At 58.5% G+C, this 21,461-nt stretch overlaps 1 protein-coding gene across 2 annotated transcripts; it reads right to left on the bottom strand.

Annotated features, from left to right (window-relative positions):
• Positions 1-660: 660 nt before the first annotated feature.
• On the bottom strand, positions 661-21,461 carry ADCY3 (adenylate cyclase 3). Of its 2 annotated transcripts, none has more exons than XM_064146622.1 (20): positions 20,009-21,461; positions 12,737-12,886; positions 9,868-9,998; positions 8,729-8,840; positions 8,196-8,323; positions 7,245-7,403; positions 6,489-6,651; positions 6,252-6,410; positions 5,989-6,131; positions 5,738-5,899; positions 5,559-5,646; positions 5,342-5,458; positions 4,783-5,042; positions 4,616-4,697; positions 4,047-4,205; positions 3,651-3,797; positions 3,426-3,539; positions 2,329-2,455; positions 1,978-2,102; positions 661-1,671 (listed from the first exon to the last, which is right to left on the bottom strand). In XM_064146622.1, exons 1-20 carry the CDS (start codon positions 20,681-20,683, stop codon positions 1,489-1,491), a joined length of 3,384 nt encoding a protein of 1,127 aa, XP_064002692.1. In that variant the 5' UTR covers positions 20,684-21,461; the 3' UTR covers positions 661-1,488. The 2 variants fall into 2 exon arrangements, with proteins under 2 accessions (XP_064002692.1, XP_064002693.1); XM_064146623.1 differs by having other exon boundaries at positions 6,291-6,410.

The raw sequence follows: 21,461 nt of genomic DNA, 5'->3' as shown, positions 1-21,461 counted from the left end.
AGGAGCAGTGTGGGCAGCAGGACAAGGGAGGTTCTTCTGCCCCTGGACTCAGCAGTGGTCAGGCCACACCTTGAGTGCTGTGTCCAGTTCTGGGCTCCTCAATTCAAGAGAGATGTTGAGGTGCTGGAAGGTGTCCAGAGAAGGGCAAGGAAGGTGGTGAGGGGCCTGGAGCACAGCCCTGTGAGGAGAGGCTGAGGGAGCTGGGGGTGTGCAGCTTGCAGAAGAGGAGGCTCAGGGCAGAGCTCATTGCTGTCTGCAACTACCTGAAGGGAGGCTGTAGCCAGGTGGGGTTGGTCTCTTCTGCCAGGCAAGCAGCAAGAGAAGAAGGGGACAGAGTGTCAAGTTGTGCCAGGGGAGGTCTAGGCTGGATGTTGTTAGGAAGTTGTTGTCAGAGAGAGTGATTGGCATTGGAATGGGCTGCCCAGGGAGGTGGTGGAGTCTCTGTGCCTGGAGGTGTTGAAGCCAAGCCTGGCTGAGGCACTCAGTGAGTGCCATGGTCTGGTTGCTTGGGCAGGGCTGGGTGCTAGGTTGGACTGGCTGAGCTTGGAAGTCTCTTCCAAAATGCTTGATTCTATGATCTCCTTGGGTCCCTTCCAGCCCCTAACGTCCTGTGATCATCTCCAGCCCCCACCCCAGAACAAAGCAGGCACAGAACCAGGCTTTGAAACTCAACTGCTTCTATTCAAGAGTCTAGTAGCTTAATTACATTCTGCAGGTGCCTGCCTTCTCCCCTGGCCTCAGCCCACCCAGCCCCTCCTCGGCCCGCCCCAGCTCTTCCGTTCCATCAAGCGACAACAAAGTGGCAGCAGCAGATGGCAGCGTGCAGGGAGGGAAGGGGCACCATCCAAAGGCACCTGTCCAGCTCTCCTCTCGTGTTCTATATATTTATAGATCTGAAATGCACAAGGTCAGGACCTTCTCCTGCTTCCCCTAGCCAAGGATGGCTTCACTGCTCTCTCTATCCCCCGACTGTGGTGCTCTGTGACCAGGATGAACTTGGTACAAACTAACAGCAAAGCCTGGATGCTCCTGGGCTGTAGCTCCCACTCCTGGCACGCAGAGAGACTTGGCGTCTTCCCATCCAGCCCTGAGTTTGGATCTCCTCGTGCCAAGGCCCATGATGCTACTTTGAGGTCATCCTGTCCCCCTGGCACAGCCGGGGGAGCTCAGGATGCCTGGGGAAGGGTGATGCATGTCCCCAGCCTCATGCCCAGCTGGTGCTGGAGGCTCCTTTGTGCTTGGGCAAGCATAAACAGCCGGAGGAGCTCACCAAGGTGGCCTCACACCTCCCTCCTCCTCAGCCACAGGCATGACGGAGCAAACCTCTCCACCAGAAACTTCCATCGAGGCTCAGAAAGGTGGTGGGAAGGGGTTGGCTTCCTAAGGTGTGGTTTCAGATCCAGACCAATGGTGGGATGGACATCCCCAAGCCCTCCCCGAGCCGGCCCGCTCAGTGCTGGGAGGTGGTACTGCTCAGATGCCAGAGCCTCATGAATTGTCCACCACCTGATGGGGAAGGGTGACAGAGGAGCTGTTGATGAAGGAGCCTTGCTTCTCCCGGCCCTTGAGGAAGAAGGTGAGCAGCTCCCCCTTGCCCTTGACGTAGATGGCTCCGCGGCGCACGAAGCGGAAGCCGTATTCCTTCAGGATGAGATGGGTCTCCTCCACCACCTGCAGGGACAGGGGAACATGGTGGGAGGATGGGGAGCAGGCCTTTTCCTAGCATGTGATAGGGGCAGCAGGGACCTCCATGTGCCGTTCAGACAATGGCTCTACTCACCAGCCTGTCTTCCAACCCACAGTCTTGAGCTGCCCTTCTTTAAGCATCACTTTGCCCCACTCTCAGCTTGAAGAAGCCCTTCAACCGGCCCCAACCCTTCGAGCAGCACTTTCCCCCTCCCACTCCAATCCTAGGGTGTTTTGAAGGCTGCAACTGACCATGGGTGGTCAAGTTACTGCCCCTCCTCATCACCCCACCTGTATGTTCCCCATCACGCCGGTGGACTCCATCCTGCTGGCCACGTTCACTGTGTTGCCCCAGATGTCGTAGTGTGGCTTGCGGGCGCCGATGACGCCGGCCAGCACAGCTCCCTTGTTCATGCCTGAGCAAGACAGGGAGTAGATGTCACCTCCATGCTGGGTGACATGGACAGGACATCCTGGTCTGCAGGAGAGTCTGTCCCAGGACATGGGGCAGGGCAATAAGGTCCCTCCCCCTCAGCCCTGCTGACTTTAGCTGCTTCCCAGTGTTGCATCACTGGTGGAGAAGCAGGGACAGGAGGTGCCGAGGCAGATTTCCCCCCCCAGTCCCCACACTCCTGGACTTGCCTATGCGGAGCATGAAGTTATTGAAGGACTGGTAGTTGATGTTCATCAGTGTCACCTTCATGGCTAAGGCAAAGTCAGCAAGGTCGGCCAAGTGCTGCCAGCGCTCCTTATCCGAGAGCGTCTCCTTCTGCAAGAGCAGCGCAGGTCAGGGAAGTGTGCAACTGTTTATTGCTTGGGTTGGCAAAGACCTCCAATGTCATCAGGTCCAACCACTAACCCAGCACTGCCAGCTCACCACTAGCCATGGCCCTCAGCACCACATCTACACCTCCAGGAATGGTGACTCCAGCACTGCCCTAGGCAGCCTGTTCTAGGCTTTGACAACCCTTCCTCATGTCCAACCTAAACCTCCTCTGGTGCAATTTGAGACCTTTTGCTCTTGTCCTATCACTTGTTCCTTGGGAGAAGAGACTGACCCCATCTTGCTCTAACCTTGTCTCAGGGAGCTGTAGAGAGTGAGGTCTGCCCTGAGCCTCCTTTTCTCCAGGCTAAACAGCCCTGGCTCCTCAGCTACTCCTCACCAGACTTGTGCTCTAGACGCTTCAACAGCTTTCTCACCCTTCTTTGGATATGCTCCAGCCCCTCGATGTCCTTAGAATCATAGAATCAGTCAGGGTTGGAAGGGACCACAAGGAGCAGCCAGTTCCAACCCCCCTGCCATGCCCAGGGACACTCTACCCTAGAGCAGGCTGCACACAGCCTCACACAGCCTGGCCTCAAACACCTCCAGCCATGGGGCCTCAACCACCTCCCTGGGCAACCCAGTCCAGCCTCTCACCACTCTCCTGCTCAACAACTTCCTCCTCACCTCCACTCTCAATCTCCCCACCTCCAGCTTTGCTCCTTATTCAAGTGAGGGTCCCAAAACTGAACCCAGGATTTGAGGTGTGGCCTCAGCAGTGCCAAGTGCAGGGGGACAATCCCTGCCCTAGTGCTGGTGACCACACTACTGCTGATCCTAGCCAGGATGTTATTGGCCTTCTTGGCCACCTGGGCACACACTGACTCATCTCCAGCTGCCTGTCGATCAACACCCTCTGTTGAGCAGTTTTCCTGTCACACCTGCTCACCTCTTGCCCACCGTTCACACCCCTCACCTTGGCACTGTAGCCATTGGCGTTGGCATCCGGGGTCACTCCCGAGGCGGCCATGTAGGTGCTGCCGATGGTTTTGATTTTGGTGATGCACCGGAACTGGGGTTCATCCAGGAGCTGAGCCGTGGAGACGAGACCCTCAGACACCCTGAGGCCACGGCCAGTGCAGGGGAGGAAGGTCTGAGCATGCCCAGCAGCACTGCTGTGGCCAGCTCCATCGCCACTCACCGCGTCGAAGTCGGAGATGATCTCGTTGAGGAAGCGCAGGCACTCGATGCCGCCGTTGTTGATGCTCTCTTCTGTGTAGAAGTCAGCAAAGTTGGGGAGCGACGCGAACATGACCCCGATCTCATCGTAGGACTGGCTGTACAGCTCCTGGTGGTGGGATGAGAGGGTGGCTGAGGGCCAGGGGACATGGCCACACGTCGCACCACCCCCTCCAGCCAACCCTCCTGCAAAGCCGTCTCATCACGCGAGTCTTCTGCAACCTCAACTCGCATGGCCAAGACATCATCTTCATCCAACCAAAGAGCATCAGCTAGAGTCTATGGCAAAGCCTTCAGATCTGGAGCTGCTCCCCCACCCCCATGCTGGGGCAAATTCCCTCTGTTAGGTACCACTCACCTCATCCCTCTTCTTGGAGCCCAGGAAGTGGCGGGCCACGTGCTCGGGCAGCATGTTGGTGACGAGGGCCTCGTTCCAGCGCCTCATCTCGTAGACACGCTCCTTCTGATCATGGACATCAATCTTCCACAGGAAAAGGGTTCTGGCCAGTCTCTCCACCTGTGGGTGAGGGAAATGGCTGCACCCCCAACTCCCACCCACCAACGGGGCCCCTCTAGTGCTGGGATCATCCTACCCACCATGGGGCCAGTCTGTGCTCAGGGACAACCTAGAGGGAGGCTCAGAGACAAGCCCTAACTGGGCAATGAGACCTGCTCTGAGGTTCAGGGTGCCCACATAGGGTGAGCATGAGCCTTGGGACCACCGTGTTACTGCCCATCCCTAACTGTGAGGACAAGATGGAAATGTTTTCTGCACTGCATCAGTCCTACAGAGCCTTAGAGAAGAGATGGAGATGCTGTTCACAAATCCTGATGCCTTGAAGCTTGCAAGAAATAAGGGCAGGGGCTGAAAGTGAAGACACGGAGGGGAGAGGAACTTCCTGGGGTGTGGGTGGGAGAGTCGCTCACGTGGCGAGAGAAGTAGTAGAAGCTGAGCATCACGATGAAGATCATAGCTGTCATGGAGTACTTGGAAGGGACGATGGAGGACCTGCCAACAGAGATGGAGAGGTGTGGGTGGATGGCAGGCATGGCCATGCCCTCCACCCCGTACCCACTCCCCCTGCCACCCTTACGTGCTTTGCTGGCCACGACGGCGGTCGTACTGGTCAAAGATGTGCTCCCAGGCGTAGATGTTGACAGCACCGGTGGCCCCAGTGATCAGCACCATGAGGGTCAGCTTCACCATGTGGCTGACCTGTACCAGCATGATGGTGGCCACCAAGGCCAGCAAGGCGATGTAGCTGTAGTACTTGGGCTGCTCTCCGCAGCCCCCCAGCTGTGGTGGCCCCACGGTCCCATTGCCCATCCTGCCGTTGTCCTGCCAGCAGCTGAGCTGGGGACAGAAGGGCAGGATGAGGAGGGGGACGCAGGGACAAGGTGTAGCTCTGCATGGGCTCCATGACCAGCCAAAGCCAAGGTGCAGCTCTGCATGGGCTCCATGACCAGCCAAAGCCAAGGTGCAGCTCTGCATGGGCTCCAGGACCAGCCAAAGCCCAGGAGGAGGACACCTGACCTAAATGTCAGCCCTGCAATGCCTTTGCCGTTAACTGCGCTAGCGATCGGCCATGCACAGCTGCGGGCTGCTCGGCTGCAGCAGGCTCAGCCCTGCTGGCACGCAGGCTGGTGCCTCACCATGTCCACAACATCAGCCATGGTGACGATGATGATGGCAGCCATGGCCCAGGTGTTGCGTGCCCAGCGGGTCCTGTCGATCCAGGTGGAGAAGGACACAAGCCTTTTGGGGAAGACCTGTGAGGAGAGGAAGTGGGAGGGGAGGAGGCTGTTGGCTCAGGATGACGGAAGAGCAGGGTGGCCTGTCACCACGAGCAGTGAGCACACCCCATCTCACCCGGGGGAAGATAGCAGCCAGTGAGCAGAGGGTGAGAACGAGCAGCAGGATCTCTCCCACCACAAAGGTCACGTAGTTGGCCACCAACCTGCCAAAAAGGTCATGATGGGATGGGTTTGAATCCCAGTGGGGCTGAGCATGGCTTCAGGCCACCCATTCCCACCCCCTCCCTGCCATACCAAGGGTCAATGAGGACCTCCACCAAGGCAGTGAAGAAGAGAACAACACAGGAGCAGCTGAAGGCAGCCCCACTCTGCTTCTCCTTCTCCACCGAGTAGCGAGTCTCCATCTCGGGGTCAATGAAGCGCATGGAAAGCCGGAAGGTGCTCTTCCCCTTCAGCCTGTTGGCAACACCACCTGTCAGCGCCCGGTGGCACCGGGGACCCACCGAGCCACGCCAGGGCGCGCAGGGCCAGCCGAGGTGACTCACGCCTGGATGGACTCGCGCTCCAGCAGCGCTTCGTTGAGCAGCTTGTTGAGCTCCTGCTCGTTCTGCGAGGCGTCGATGACGCGCTCGGCCAGGTCCCGCAGCCGCAGCCGTCGCCGGGGGTTGGGGAAGGAGGGGTTCACCGCCTGTGCCAGCACAGCCCAGGCATCAGTACTGCTGGGATCTTCAACCAGCCCAGGGCAGCTATAGGAGCCCGCCAGATGTAGGTGAGCTGCCGGAAGGGAGGTGCTTTGCGTGGGCTCTACCTCTCCATCCTCCTCCCCGCTCTCCAGAGTGCTCCTCACCCTGGCGTCAGGCTCCTCAAGGTCCTCGGGGCTGGTGCAGGCCAGGCTGAGGCTGCCGTTGCACTCTTTGGTGTTGACCAGCGACGGGGAACCGCCGTGGGATGAGGTCAGCGACAGCTTCTGCAAGGTAGAAGGGGGTGGGTCGCAGTGAGGCGTGTGCGCCCCACGGCTTGCCGTGGCATCACCACTGCCACTCACCACCCCGTTGATGCCGTTGCGCAGGGGCTGCTTGGGGACCACGACGAGGTAGGTGACGATGCCCTTCTCCTTCAGGTACTCGCAGCGTGACCCACCTTCACCCGGCTCCACCTCGAACTCGCCCTTCAGGCAGTCCATGGTGCTCTGCGAGATGTGCACCCGCCTGCCAGCACCGGGTGCCAGGGTTATCCTCGGATGCAGCGCACCATATCCCAGCCACCTCCCCTCTGGGCACCACAGAATCATAGAACGGTTTGGACAGGAAGGGACATTTGAAGCTCTTCGAGTCCAATCTGCCTGCAGTCAGCAGGGACAGCTGCAAGTAGAGCAGGATGCTCAGAGCCCTGTACCAACCTGACCTGGAATTGTTCCAGGGATGGGGCATTTACCACCTCTCTGGGCACCCTGGGCCTGGGTCTTACCACCCTAAGTATAAACAATTTCTTCCTTCTCTCTAGTCTGAATCTCTCCTCTTTTAGTTTCAAACCATCACCCCTTGCCCTGTCGCAGCAGGCCCTGGTAAAAAGTCTGTCCCCATCTCTTAGTGACTCCTTTAAAGTACCGGAAGGCCACAAGAAGGTCTTCCTGGAGCCTTCTCTTCTCCCAACCTCAGCCTGCCCTCACAGCAGAGGGCTTCTGGCCCTTGCGTCACGTTTGTGGCCGCTGCTTTATCAGACAGGTCCACATCACTCCTATGCTGAGGACCCCAAGGGTGGACCCAGCACCATTGTTCGGGGTCTCACCAGAGATACTCACCCAGGGATGCCTCCTGCCTCCATCTTGTTGGCCACGGTGACGTCGGTGGACCACACGTCGTACTGCCAGCGCTTCTGGCCCAGCACGCCCCCCAGCACCGTCCCGCTGTGCACCCCCACCCGCATGTCCACCGCCGTCTTGGTCTTCTCCCGCACGTAGCTGGGGGTGAGGGACACACATGGGTGATATCACAGAGCCACAGAAGGGTTTGGTCAGAGGGCATCTCGTCCAACCCCCTTGCGGGCAGCAGGGCTAGAACATGATGCTCAGAGGCCCATCCAACCTGACTTAGAATCATAGAATCAACCAGGTTGGAAGAGACCTCCAAGCTCAGCCAGTCCAACCTAGCACCCAGCCCTGCCCAAGCAACCAGACCATGGCACTAAGTGCCTCAGCCAGGCTTGGCTTCAACACCTCCAGGCACAGAGACTCCACCACCTCCCTGGGCAGCCCATTCCAATGCCAATCACTCTCTCTGACAACAACTTCCTCCTAACATCCAGCCGAGACCTACCCCAGCACAACTTGAGACTGTGTCCCCTTGTTCTATTGCTGGTTGCCTGGGAGAAGAGGAATGATTCTAGGGATGGGGCATCTACCACCTCTCCGGGCAACTTGGGCCAGTGTCTCACCACCCTCAGTGTAAACAGTGTCTTCCTTAGATCCAGCCTGAGTCTCCCCTCTTTGAGTTTAAAACCACCACCCCTTGTGCTGTCACAACAGGCCCTGCTGAAAAACATAGTCCCCACCTTTCTTGAGAACTGACTCCCAACCACTCCACGCTCCACCCACAGCCCATCCCCATCCCAACCTTCCCCCTATTATTTACCACCCTTCCATATTTTACTACACTTTGCAGAGTCTAGACCTCTGAACCTCCCCATCCTGCACCCCATCCCACCAGGACCTCCTGCCCACCCTACTGCCCCTCTTTGAGGACAGAGCCCTTACGAAATGGCCTCCACCATGGCCAGCCCCATCATGATGGAGCAAACAGCGTGGTCCTCCCGGTACTCGGGGAGCCCGCAGATGCAGTAGTAGCAGTCTCCCAGGATCTTGATGCGCAGCTGATGGTATTTCTGGGGACAGGGGGTGGGGAGAAGGCACAGCATCAGCCCCATCCATCGCCTGGGACTTCCCCCAGTTCCTTTCAGCCCTCTCACAGGCTGCCCTTGACCGTGCAGAAGCCTCCCACGCCTGGCAGACACAAATAATTGGATTTTCCATTCCCACCCTGCCTCCCTCGAGGGTTTGTCTGGCTGCATCCTGGCTGGAGAGGGCCCTCCTGGCTCCTGGGCAGCCTCCCCACCCCCTTCCCAGCTCTATTTTTGCATCTCAGGGCGTCTCTAACATCCTGGAGCAATCCTATTTTAACCTCCTCATCCCATCCCAGGATGTAGCTTTTGGCTCGGGGCAAGGGTGGGGTGGTGGCTCCAAGTGACATGCCAGGCTGGGTGCTGCAGGGGCAAGGGGGTGTCACTTACAGCTGCCAGCTTGTCGAAGCGGGCAAAGAGCTCGTTGAGGAGCTTCACCAGCTCCTGGGCGCTGCAGGATGAGGAGAGCTGCGTGAAGCCCACGATGTCAGCAAAAAGGATGCTGCAGGGAGCAACAGGCAGCAGCAGTTCAGCCCCAGCGTGTCCCCAGCCCTGGGTCCTCCTCTGGGACATGGCTTTGCAAACTATGGTTGGAGCACAAGAGTGCCCCAAACCTCGGTCTGGTTGGGAGTCACCTCCTTTCACCCTCTCCTAAAGAGACCTTTAGGATCATAGAATCAGTCAGAGTTGGAAGGGACCACAGGGCTCAGCTAGTTCCAACCCCCCTGCCATGGGCAGGGACACCCTATTCTAGATCAGGCTATCTAGGATCATCGAGTTCAACCCCCCAGCACTGCCAGGTGACCATTAAATCACATCCACCAACACATCTAGATCCCTCCAGGGGTGGTGACTCCCCCACTTCCCCGGACAGCCTGCTCCAAGGCTTGACAACCCAAAGCTTTAGCTGCAAACCACCCCAACCTCTCCCCTCTTCCCTAGCCAGGGCTGCAAAACACACTTTTCTGTCCAAAAAAATCAGTGGTTCTTTCAACCACCCAGTGATCACAGAATCACAGAATCAGGCAGGTTGGAAGAGACCTCCAAGCTCAGCCAGTCCAACCTAGCACCCAGCCCTATCCAATCAATCAGACCATGGCACTAAGTGCCTCAGCCAGGCTTGGCTTCAACACCTCCAGGCACAGAGACTCCACCACCTCCCTGGGCAGCCCATTCCAATGCCAATCACTCTCTCTGACAACAACTTCCTAACAACATCCAGCCTAGACCTCCCCTGACACTACTTGACACTCTGTCCCCTTCTTCTGTTGCTGCTTGCCTGGCAGCAGAGCCCAACCCCACCTGGCTACAGCCTCCCTTCAGGTAGCTGCAGACAGCAAAGAGCTCTGCCCTGAGCTTCCTCTTCTGCAGGCTGCACACCCCAAGCTCCCTCAGCCTCTCCTCACAGGGCTGTGCTCCAGGCCCCTCACCAGCTTCCTTGCCCTTCTCTGGACACCTTCCAGCACCTCAACATCTCTCTTGAACTGAGGGACCCAGAACTGGACACAGCACAGAGGAGCTGCTCCTACCTGACGTTCTCGTGGCGGTACATGTACATGGTGTTAAACTGCTGCATCTCCTTCTGGCTCGGGTCCTTCTTCATGTCCTTCAGCATCTCATCGGCCACATGCTTGGGCAGGATGGAGAGCATCAGCCGCTCCTGGGGGCAGCAAGCAAGGAAGGAGGTTCACCTTAACGTGAAGCTGAGGCTGTACCCAGTGCAGTGCCACAGAGGTGTGAAGCCATGGTGCAGATCCACAGGCTGAGTGCCTGTGCACAGCAGCAGTGCTAAAGGCACAGTCTAAACACGCAGTGTAAAGGGCTGCTGTAAAGTGCAGAGTGCCAACACTTGGTTAACCACTCCTTGCACTATTCCCTCACTTTTTCCACATGTTCTCCCTTCAGGGAGTTGCAGACAGCAATGAGGTCAGCCCTGAGCCTCCTCTTCTGCAGGCTGCACACCCCCAGCTCCCTCAGCCTCTCCTCACAGGGCTGTGCTCCAGGCCCCTCACCACCTTCCTTGCCCCTCTCTGGACACCTTCCAGCACCTCAACATCTCTCTTGAATTGAGGAGCCCAGAACTGGACACAGCACTCAAGGTGTGGCCTGAGCAGTGCTGAGTCCAGGGGCAGAAGAACCTCCCTTGTCCTGCTGCCCACACTGCTCCTGAGCCAGCCCAGGATGCCATTGGGTCTCTTGGCCACCTGGGCACACTGCTGGCTCCTGTTCAGCTACTGTCTACCAGCACCCCCAGGTCCTTCTCTGCCTGGCTGCTCTCAGCCACTCAGTCCCCAGCCTGTAGTGCTGCTTGGGGTTGTTGTGGCCAAAGTGTAGAATCCTGCACTTGGCCTTGTTCAGTCTCTCCCATTGGCCTCTGCCCACCCATCCAGCCTGGCCAGGTCCCTCTGCAGTGCTCTCCTACCCTCCAACAGCTCCACAGCTGCTCCTAGCTTGGTGTCATCTGCAAACTTACTGATGCTGGACTCAATCCCCTGGTCCAGATCATCAATAAAGTTATTGAACAGGACTGGGCCCAGCACTGATCCCTGGGGAACACCACTAGTGCCAGCTGCCAACTGGTTGTGGCACCATTCACCACCACTCTCTGGGCCTGGCACTCCAGCCACTTCTTGACCCATACCAGAGTGAATCTGTCCAAACCATGAGCTTCCAGCTATGCCAGGAGCTTGCTGTGGCAGACAGTGTCAAAGGCTTTGCTGCAGCTCAGGCAGACTCCGTTCACAGCCTGCCCCACGTTCAACAGGCAGGAACCTGATCATAAAAGGAGCTCAGGTTGGTCAGGCAGGACCTGCCCTTCCTAAACCCATGTGGGCTGGGCCTGATGTTCTCAATCCCCTGGTCCAGATCATCAGGAAAGATCTCCTGGAGCCCCAGAGCTGGAGGAGGGATAGAAGTGGCTGGCTGTGCGTGGGGAGCTGCACTAACTGTAAGTAAGTGAGCTAATGAAGTGGGTTTCCCCTGGGCTGCAGCAGCCTCCGTGCACAGCCGTGGTGCAGCCGTTGCTGGAGGAACGGCACCGTGTCCTCATCCCCGCCCCCGGGGGCTGCCGGGGAGGCACAAGGGAGCTCCCCAGCTCCTCTCGGCTCTGCTTCTGAGGCTGCAGGTTCAGCCAGCACAGATGGCCTGGAGGGAGGAGAGATGGATCCAGCTGCCTGCCCCACAGCAGTGGGTCTCTCGCTGCCAGCCTTCCCTGCAACACCACAGGCTATTTTTAGCTCAGTTCCCTGAGGAACAGCACCCATCTGACAACAATTCCCCACATCCCTTCTTCTGCCCCTCTGGGGCTGCAGAGATGCTCTCACACTCGGCATTCCCCAGCTCCAGGGTTGCCCCTCATCAGCCCAAACCCCTCCCTGGACCTGAGCCCATATTAGGCATCAGAGCATCCAACCAAGACTCACAGCAAAGAGGACACTGGTGGCACTGGCCTGGCCCCTCCACGTGTCTCTTGTTGCCATTGGGAGCAAATTGCTGGCAGCAGCTCAGCCAGATAAAAGATGGGAGATGGGGAGAGAGGTCCCAGAGAAGGTGCTAAAATTAGCCCAGCTGGACCATGGCTGGAGACAACAGAGCTTGAAACAGCTGCTTCCTACCATGCTGCCTGGTGCCCTCTGACCTCTTCTCTGTCTGGGTCAGCACAGCGTGGTGACAGTACAGCCGTGGGGCTCTGTCTCAGCTGGCATCACTCATGGGATGAGCAGAGAGCAGCTGGCTCTGCCTGCTGCCAGCTTTCCCCCCCGTGAAGCACCCATGAGACAGTCAAGGAGACTGATGGGGACCTGCTGTGTGGGCAGGAGGATGGGGATGGGGGATGGAGATCTGCCGTGTTGCTGTGCCGGGGGGCAGGGAGGCGCTGCATGGCCGTGCCTTGTCGGGGTGGGGACCTGCGGCGTGGCTGCGCCCAGGGACGCGCTGCGTGGGGACCTGCCACGCTGCCGTGTGCAGGCTTTGGGACCTGCCACATGGCCGCGCTTAGGGACCTGCAATGTGACTGTGCAAGGAGACTGCTGGGGACCTGCCACGTGGCCGTGCCCAGGGACCTGCTGCGTGGGTGCAGCTGGGAGCGTGCCACGTGGTGGCACATGGGGATGGGAACCTGCTCGGCCGCCAGGGACCTGCTGCCTGGCAGTGCTCAGGCACGAGCACAGCGTGGGGGTTGCCACGGCAGGAGCTGGGAGGTCCTGGAAGGGGACGGTCACGCAGCGAGCTCCCAACCTGAGCAAGCACAAATGCGTTTCCCACCTCAGGTCGTCCTGTGCCTGTCACCACCAGCCAGGGTGGCACCACGCTGTGGGTGCCTGATCTGTCTACCAAAGCCATGCCCTCCTCTGTGTGGGTCCCCTGGCCCACTGTCCCCACGCAGTCCCCTTGTCCTACCTGCTGCTGGCTCTGCTCCTCCAGGTTGAGCTTGACCTCGAGGGACTGGCGCGCTTCGAGGAAGGCTTTGCGGTGCTTGCGGTCGGCCATGTAGTAGGACATGGTGCCCACCGTGATGGCACAAAGGTAGATGGCCACGTTGGACAGGATCTTTGGGGGCAGAGAAAGGGAGACGAGGGTGAGTGGAGACAGAGGGGAAGCCCCAGCTTCTCTGGTGGGGAGCGCATCACCATGGGACCCTGTCCCCATCAGCTGGACCTGTCCCATTCCCGAGCAGGACCCTGTCCCCATCAGCTGGATCTGTCCCATTCCTGAGCAAGATTCTGTCCCCATCAGCTGGACCTGTCCCATTCCCGAGCAGGACCCTGTCCCCATCAGCTGGACCTGTCCCATTCCCGAGCAGGACCCTGTCCCCATCAGCTGGACCTGTCCCATTCCCGAGCAGGACCCTGTCCCCAACAGCTGGACCTGTCCCATTCCTGAGCAGGACCCTGTCCCCATCAGCTGGGCCTGTCCCATTCTTGAGCAGGATCCTGTCCCCATCAGCTGGGCCTGTCCCATTCCTGAGCAGGACCCTGTCCCCATCAGCTGGACCTGTCCCATTCCTGAGCAAGATTCTGTCCCCATCAGCTGGGCCTGTCCCATTCCTGAGCAAGATTCTGTCCCCATCAGCTGGGCCTGTCCCATTCCTGAGCAAGATTCTGTCCCCATCAGCTGGGCCTGTCCCATTCCTGAGCAAGATCCTGTCCCCATCAGCTGGACCTGTCCCATTCCTGAGCAGGACCATGTCCCCACCAGCAGCACCTGTCCCATTCCTGAGCAGGACCCTGTCCTCATCAGCTGGATCTGTCCCATTCCTGAGCAGGACCCTGTCCTCATCAGCTGGACCTGTCCCATTCCTGAGCAAGATTCTGTCCCCATCAGCTGGACCTGTCCCATTCCTGAGCAGGATCCTGTCCCCATCAGCTGGACCTGTCCCATTCCTGAGCAGGACCCTGTCCCCACCAGCAGCACCTGTCCCATTCCTGAGCAGGACCCTGTCCTCATCAGCTGGACCTGTCCCGTTCCTGAGCAGGACCCTGTTGCCATCAGCCCAATCTCATCCCCATCAGTGGTCACCACAAGGCCCTGTTTAGGCAGCTGAGCCTTACTGGTGAGAGGGGGTGAAAGCATTCAAGTGCTAGAGGAGGACATCAAAGACCCCCCCCGGGGAGGAATCATCCTCACAACCACTGTTCACTGCTCAGGGGGTGCTCACGGTGGCTCTGCCAAACGGCTCTGGAAGGGATTATGCCCTGAGCACCCCAGGAGACTTCTCGTGGTCCCTGTGGGCTGATCTGGCCTTGTTAAAACGTGCAGAGATGCTGTGGAAAAAGGCAGCAGTGGGCAGGGGCTGGGTGCAGCCCTGGGGAAGGCAGGTGGCACTCGGTGGCTCATGTGCCAGCGGCTCCCTGCATCCCTACCGCGGGAATTGCACCCCTTAGTGCAGACAAAGGCAGGCAAAACATGGCCAAATCCCTGTCCCCACGCATTTACTCATGCTCCTGCCTCCCTACATCCCTCCTGACGGCCAAAAATGTGGGAGGGGAGCCTGTAGCACCAGAGAGGGATGCTCCTGCCTGTTGCTGGCTGTGACAGCCTCTCTGGGGGCTCAAAGGAATGGGACAGAGGCTTGCTGCCTCATCCTGAAAGCTGGACCTATCCCATTCCTTGGTAGCACCCTGTCCCCATCAGCTGGACCTGTCCCACTCCTGAGCAGGACCCTGTCCCCATCAGCTGGGCCTGTCCCATTCCTTGGAAGGATGATGGACCTGTCCCATTCCTGGGCAGGACTCTGTCCCCATCAGCTGGTCCTGTCCCATTCCTTGGAAGGATGATGGACCTGTCCCATTCCTGGGCAGGATCCTGTCCCCATCAGCAGGACATGTCCCATTCCTTGGTAGGACGCTGTCCACATCAGCTGGACCTGTCCCATTCCTGAGCAGGACCCTGTCCCCATCAGCTGGACCTTTCCCATTCCTTGGAAGAATGCTGGACCTGTCCCATTCCTGAGCAGGATCCTGTCCCCATCAGCTGGACCTGTCCCATTCCTGAGCAGGACCCTGTCCCCATCAGCAGGACCTGTCCCATTCCTGAGCAGGACCCTGTCCCCATCAGCTGGACCTTTCCCATTCCTTGGAAGAATGCTGGACCTGTCCCATTCCTGAGCAGGACCCTGTCTCCATCGGCTGGATCTCATTCTCATCAGCTGGGCTTCACCTCAATGGGCAGGACTGTTCCTGTGGGCAGGATCTGTCCCCCTGGACAAGACCCTGTCCCCACCAGCTAGACCATCCCACAGGCTGGAGCCCATGTTTCTGCAGCCCAGGAGGGAATAGCACAGGTTTGCAGATGGGAGCAAAGAGCCCTCTGTGGAAACCACCACTGAGGGACACATGACTGTGGAAAGCATGAAAGCATTTGGTTTGTTTAATTTGGCAAGGAGAAGAGCAATGGGAGGATGTAACAGGGCCCAGCCTTTCCAAGGGGTGATGGAGACATGGTGATGTCCTCCCACCCCATGGGCCATCGGCTACGTCACAGCCAACGTGGAGGAGACAGCAGAAAGCTCATGGAGACATCCCCAGGCTTGTTTCCATCAGGGATGTGTCACTGCACTCAGCATCCTTCTGTTGCCCAGCTACCCCCCTGCTGGCCTTGTCCCCTCCCTGATCCCCAGAGGAGAGCCCTAGTGTGACCCTGCTCCCCGAGTGCCCTTGTCCTCGGAGTATTTACCATCCAACAGCATCAAGTCCTGAGCAGCCTGGAATCATCACATGCAGACAGAGAGGAGCTGCAAACCCTTTCCGTGCAGGGAGAAGTGGAGGCAGGGCTGAAACAGGCCACGTGCAGCAAGAAATAAACACCAGGCCCTGGCATGGGGGTGGAAGGTGCTGGGGTGGCACCAGGCTGGGGTTAACAAAATGCCAAGCAGGCAAAGAAGCTTCTTTGGGAGGTGGATAAAGAGTGTGAGGAGCAGGGGAGAGCACCTGGGACTCCCAGCTAATATTCTAGGGCCAGATCCTTTGCCAGGACCCACAGGTGGAGCTGGGGATCCCCAGGAAGCTCCTGCACCCGTGATGCAGCAGACAGCAAATGAAGAGCCATCTGGAGGCGAGCACAGAGAAGAAACCCCCAAAACAAGCAGCCACTTGCTATTTTTAACCAGCCTCTTGGGTTGTCATAACAACAGGCCACTCTAGGAGGGCTGGATGGGGTAACTCAGCACAGCTTGGCACACTGGGGCCAAAGGAAAACCTGGGAACCCACTCACTCTGCACCACATGAAACAGCCACATTGCACAACAAGCATCTTCTGGCTCCACCCCACAGGTGTGCAATGGGTGCTCAGCCCCAAGCACCTCCTTCAGCATGTGCCCGTGTGCCTTGAGCTGCAAAACACCTCCTGACACCCCAAAACCTGTGTGGAAAGCCCTGACACAGAGGACAGCTCAGCAGGGTTGAGACCCTGCTCCCAGCACAGAGGAGATCTCGCTGCCAGCATGAAGGAAACCCTGCTCCTGGCACAGAGGAGACCCTGTGCTTAGCAAAGAGAAGGTCCTGCTCCTGGCACAGTCACCAGGTGTTATTTGCAGTCAGTAATGTGAGGGCAGCGAGAGCAAGACACTTGCAGGAGTGTGTGGGGCTGCTGGACCAAGTTTTGTCTCTCCTTCCCTACCTGTGTCATGAAGGAGATGTCCTGGTGGGGTGCAAGGAGACCAGGACTGGGTCACTGGCCAAGCCCAAGGATGTTTCACAAATCACAGAATACATCCAGTTGGAAGAGACCTCAAAGATCATCCAATGCAACCCTCAGCCCAGCACTGAAGGATCAACACTGAACCACATCCCTAAGAGCCAGGTCCATAGGCTGCTTGAACACCTCCAGAGATGGTACCTCCAGCACTGCCCTGCTGGGCAGGACCATTCCAGTGTTTGATAACTCCCTCTGTGATAAAATATTTCCTAGCATCATAGAATCAACCAGGTTGGAAGAGACCTCCAAGCTCATCCAGTCCAACCTATCCCCCAGCCCTATCCTACCTGAACCTCCCCTGGAGCAGCTCGAAACCATTTCCTCTAGTCATGTCTCTAGCCACCAAGGAGAAGAAGCTGCCCCCTCCTCACTCCAACCTCCCCTCAGATAGCTGTAGTGAGCAAGGAGGTCTCCCCTCAGCCTCCTCCTGAGCAACCCCAGCTCCCTCAGAAGCTCCTCACAGGCCATGCACTCCATGCCCTTTGTCAGCCTCATTGCCCATCACTGGACACACTCATAGAATCATAGAATCAACCAGGTTGGAAGAGACCTCCAAGATCATCCAGTCCAACCTAGCACCCAGCCCTATCCAGTCAACCAGACCATGGCACTAAGTGCCTCAGCCAGGCTTTTCTTGAACACCCCCAGGGACGGTGCCTCCACCACCTCCCTGGGCAGCCCATTCCAATGCCAATCACTCTCTCTGTGAAGAACTTCTTCCTAACATCCAGCCTAGACCTACCCTGGCACAACTTGAGACTGTGTCCCCTTGTTCTATTGCTGGTTGCCTGGGAGAAGAGGCCACCCCCCACCTGGCTACAATGTCCCTTCAGGTAGCTGTAGACAGTAATAAGATCACCCCTGAGCCTCCTCTTCTCCAGGCTAAACAGCCCCAGCTCACTCAGCCTCTCCTCATAGGATTTGTGCTCCAGGCCCCTCACCAGCTTCGTTGCCCTTCTCTGGACATGTTCCAGCACCTCAACATCCTTCTTGAATTGAGGGGCCCAGAACTGGACACAGCACTCCAGCACCTCAATGACCCCCTTGTTAGTGAGTGGCCCAGACTCGACCATAGAATCACGGCAGGCACAACCTCCGACACCACCAACTACTCAACCCCCTTGCCATGATTCAGCCTTTGGGCTCCTCTTTTAAAGCCAAGAGCAAAGCAGAAGCTGCCAGCACGGTTTGCCAAGCTCCCCCTCGGAGCTGTGACGGCCCAGCTCAAGCGACATCCTCCGGCTCCTCCTATTAATAGCAGTGCCCTCGGGGAGCTGCACCAGCAGCTGTAAGAATAAAGCCCACGATGTTTATTTCTGGACACAATGTTCCTCCCTTTGCAGCAGGCATGCTGCGTTGCCAAGGTTTTACCGGCTCCGGCCTCTCGGTGCCACGCCAATGATTAACGCGGCGGTGGCAGCGGCGGCGGCAGCCATCCCGAGGCTGGTGGCAGCAAGAGGTTTCCTTGGCTTTGGAAGGGCCACGTGCAGCATTTGCATCCCAGAGAAGGAGCAAAACCTGGGGAAGCCTCTTGCTGTGCCAGGGTGTCTCCTGGCAGCGCGGTGCCTCTGGCTAGGCAGGGGCGAGAGGGCACCCACGCGGCTGTCCCACCAGCCCGGCTCCAGGAGCGGTGCCCCAGAAGTGCTTCTCTTTGCACAGTGCCACCAGGAGATGTCCCATCCTGGGGGTCCAAAACTGAGCGCTCCAGAGACAGGGGAAAAAACAGCAGCTTTGGGTTTTTTGGAGGACAGGCTCCATTCTCCGAGGTTCCAGTGTGACCACAGGCTCAACACTCCCCAAAAGCAAACATCCTCCCTGGCTCTTCCTACTTAGGCTGGGAGCAGCTGCAGGTCTCCCAGCACCTGACCCACAGCATCCTCTCATACATAGTGGGGCAAACCAGATGCTTCTAGGAGGACTTTCCCCACAGCATCCTCTTGTACCATAGTGGGGCAAATAGATGCTTCTAGGAGGACTTTCCCCACACCATCCTCTTGTACCATAGTGGGGCAAATAGATGCTTCTAGGAGGAATTTCCCCACAGCATCCTCTCATACCACAGTGGGGCAAACCAGATGCTTCTAGGAGGACTTTCCCCACAGCATCCTCTTGTACCATAGTGGGGCAAATAGATGCTTCTAGGAGGAATTTCCCCACAGCATCCTCTTGTACCATAGTGGGGCAAATAGATGCTTCTAGGAGGACTTTCCCCACAGCATCCTCTCATACATAGTGGGGCAAATCAGATGCTTCTAGGAGGAATTTCCCCACAGCATCCTCTTGTACCATAGTGGGGCAAATAGATGCTTCTAGGAGGATTTTCCCCACAGCATCCTCTCATACCATAGTGGGGCAAACCAGATGCTTCTAGGAGGACTTTCCCCACAGCATCCTCTTGTACCATAGTGGGGCAAATCAGATGCTTCTAGGAGGACTTTCCCCACAGCATCCTCTTGTACCATAGTGGGGCAAACCAGATGCTTCTAGGAGGACTTTCCCCACAGCATCCTCTTGTACCATAGTGGGGCAAATCAGATGCTTCTAGGAGGACTTTCCCCACAGCATCCTCTTGTACCATAGTGGGGCAAATCAGATGCTTCTAGGAGGAATTTCCCCACTGCTGTCAGCAGTCACCAGCACACAAGTTTTCAGACCTGGGGACTTTTCCCTCACCTCAGCCATGGAAAAGCTCCTGAGATTGATGGGTCGGCTGACAGGGACATGAGTGGGAGGAAAGGGACTAGGCCACGATGTGAAACCCACTGATGAAGGGAATAAAAACAGTCTCTAGCTGTTCCAGGCAAGCCTCTCACAGCAAATACTGAGAATCTGATGGGCCAGGGATTGCTCTCCCCTCCCCTCACCCCTCTGCCCCTGCCTCTGCTGCATGCATGAACAGGTAGCTCGTCCTTAGGGTCACACTCATGCTTGAGGATGTTGTTTCTCCAGCTTTGCTGGGGCAGAAAATCACCCCAGGCAGTTCCCAGGCTCTGCTCCAGAGAGAGGGCTGGGTGGTAGGGGACTAAGCTGGGGCCGAGTGGCTGCCCAGCTCCTTCCTCCTGGGAAAGCTCCAGTGGATGTCTGTGAGCCCAGAAGCTGGCCCCTTGCCACATTTCTGCTAAAAATGGCCTTTTTGGACCATTTCAGTGATTCAGAGGGAAACAGGCACAAGCGAGGCTGCCAGGCCCACAGCCTACTGTGCCTCAGTTTCCCCAGCTACCCAAGCAGAGCCTGGGTGGCTCCTGGGCATGGACCCATGTTTACAGGGTCACATCTGCTCCAGAACCCAGTGTGGGTTGATCCCTGGATATGTTGTGGGGAGTCCCCAGCTGCCAGCAAACACCAAGGATTAGCTTCAAAAGCCTGGATCAAACCCATTCCATAGGGATGGGGATGGAGCCAGCAGTGACTCACAGAACCTGACCAAACGAGGATGATTTGCCTGTCAGGTCCCACCGCCCCGTGTCCCCTGGTACCTGTCTCAGCAGTGTGCCCTCGTCCAGGGCGTCCTGTCGCTGCTGGGCAACGGTGACACCGAGAACCAGGGTATGAATGCCGCAGGAGACGGCGGTGATGAGCACGATGGGGGCCAAGCGCAGGGGCAGAGTGATGAAGAAGGAGAAGACGAAGAAAGCCTGCCAGCCCACCGTGTCGCTGGCCTCGGGCGAGCGGGAGAAGTTGAGACCAAGGTAGCAGAAGATTTGGGCCAAGATGAGGACCCAGAGGACGTAAGGCAGGAACCTGCGGGCCACCCGCTCGGGGAGCAGCCTGTACTTGCAAAGGATGAAGAGCAGGATGTGAGCCACCAGCCCGGCCGCTGCCGCCAGCACCGGAGCCAGCTTGTCGGCGGCGTAGACCACGGCGCACATGATGAGGACATAGCAGTCAAAGAGAGCAGCGAAGACCACCAGCACCAGGAGGGTTTCGTGGCGTTGCCGACGGAAATAGGTCTGGTAGAGGTTCTCCAAGGACTCGGGAGCGAAGGTGAGGCGCATGAAGCGGGGGAGGCAGAGGCAGGGCCCCGAGCTGCGCACCGTCACCTCGTGGGTCCGACCCACGCCGTGCTCGGGGTCCGAGGGCAAGCTCACGGAGTAGTCGGCGGAGTACTCGGCCGAGTACTCGGGCTCGGAGAAAGCCCTGCTCCTGGGCATCGTGGTGCCGCCGCCTGCCCCGACCCCGCCGAAACGCCGCGGGCCCCCGCGCCCCGATGCTCACCACGGTGTTGCCCACAGCATCCCTGCCTCGCCACCGGGCCTGTCCCCTTCTCCCGTGGCCGTCACCCCAGATCGCGCTGCGTGCCGCGGAGCAGCCGGAGGGTGACAGCTACGGAGAGTGGGCAGCGGGGCGGTGGGGAGGCCGGGAGCGGAGCGGTCCTGCTTCCCCGGCTCTCCTCCAGCCCTTGCGCACTGCCCGGGTGCAACCGAAGCGACGTGGAGCTGAAAGATGTCGCGATGCCTCCCTGCTCCTCCTTCGAGGGCAGCCGCTTTCGGGGGGCAACCCTCACAGTTCCTCCTCTCTTTACCCTTCGCCGAGACGCTTCGTTCCACCGGGGATGGATGGATGGAAGGATGAACGGATGAATGGACGGAGAAAGGCTGGGAGGGGCCACGCTGGGAGCCCACCGGTTGCCGCAGCCCCAGTCCCGAAGCGATGCGCTTGTCCTCGCCCGACCGCCGCCAGCATCCTCCGGGCCTCCCCCGCTCCCTACGCCCAGGGCCGCCCCGTCCCGCCGCCCCCTCCGTCTCCACGGGGCCGGGGAGGCGGTGGAGGCGGCGGCTCCGGCCGCGGGGCCATAGTAGCAGCTCCCGGGGTGTGTGTGTGTGTGTGTAATGAAGAGGGAGGGGAAGCGGATAGGGCTTCCCCGGGGCCGGGGGCGGGTACCCACCGCCGGCTGTGCCGGTACCGGTGAGCCCCGGTGCGTCCCCGCCT

This window comes from Pogoniulus pusillus, chromosome 7 (assembly GCF_015220805.1).
Source record: "Pogoniulus pusillus isolate bPogPus1 chromosome 7, bPogPus1.pri, whole genome shotgun sequence".
NCBI classification, from domain to species: Eukaryota; Metazoa; Chordata; class Aves; order Piciformes; family Lybiidae; genus Pogoniulus; species Pogoniulus pusillus.
This window is presented reverse-complemented; position numbering and strand designations above follow the sequence as displayed.

Bases quoted from the DNA above. Each gene is read 5' to 3' on its own strand.
- ADCY3 (XM_064146622.1), bottom strand. From the start codon at position 20,683: ATGCCCAGGAGCAGGGCTTTCTCCGAGCCCGAGTACTCGGCCGAGTAC. The intron at 8,841-9,867 runs GTAGGAGCAGCT...TGCTCCCTGCAG, and splicing joins TACCGCCACGAGAACGTCAG to CATCCTTTTTGCTGACATCG. The intron at 5,043-5,341 runs GTGAGGCACCAG...TTCTGTCCCCAG, and splicing joins TGGCTGATGTTGTGGACATG to CTCAGCTGCTGGCAGGACAA.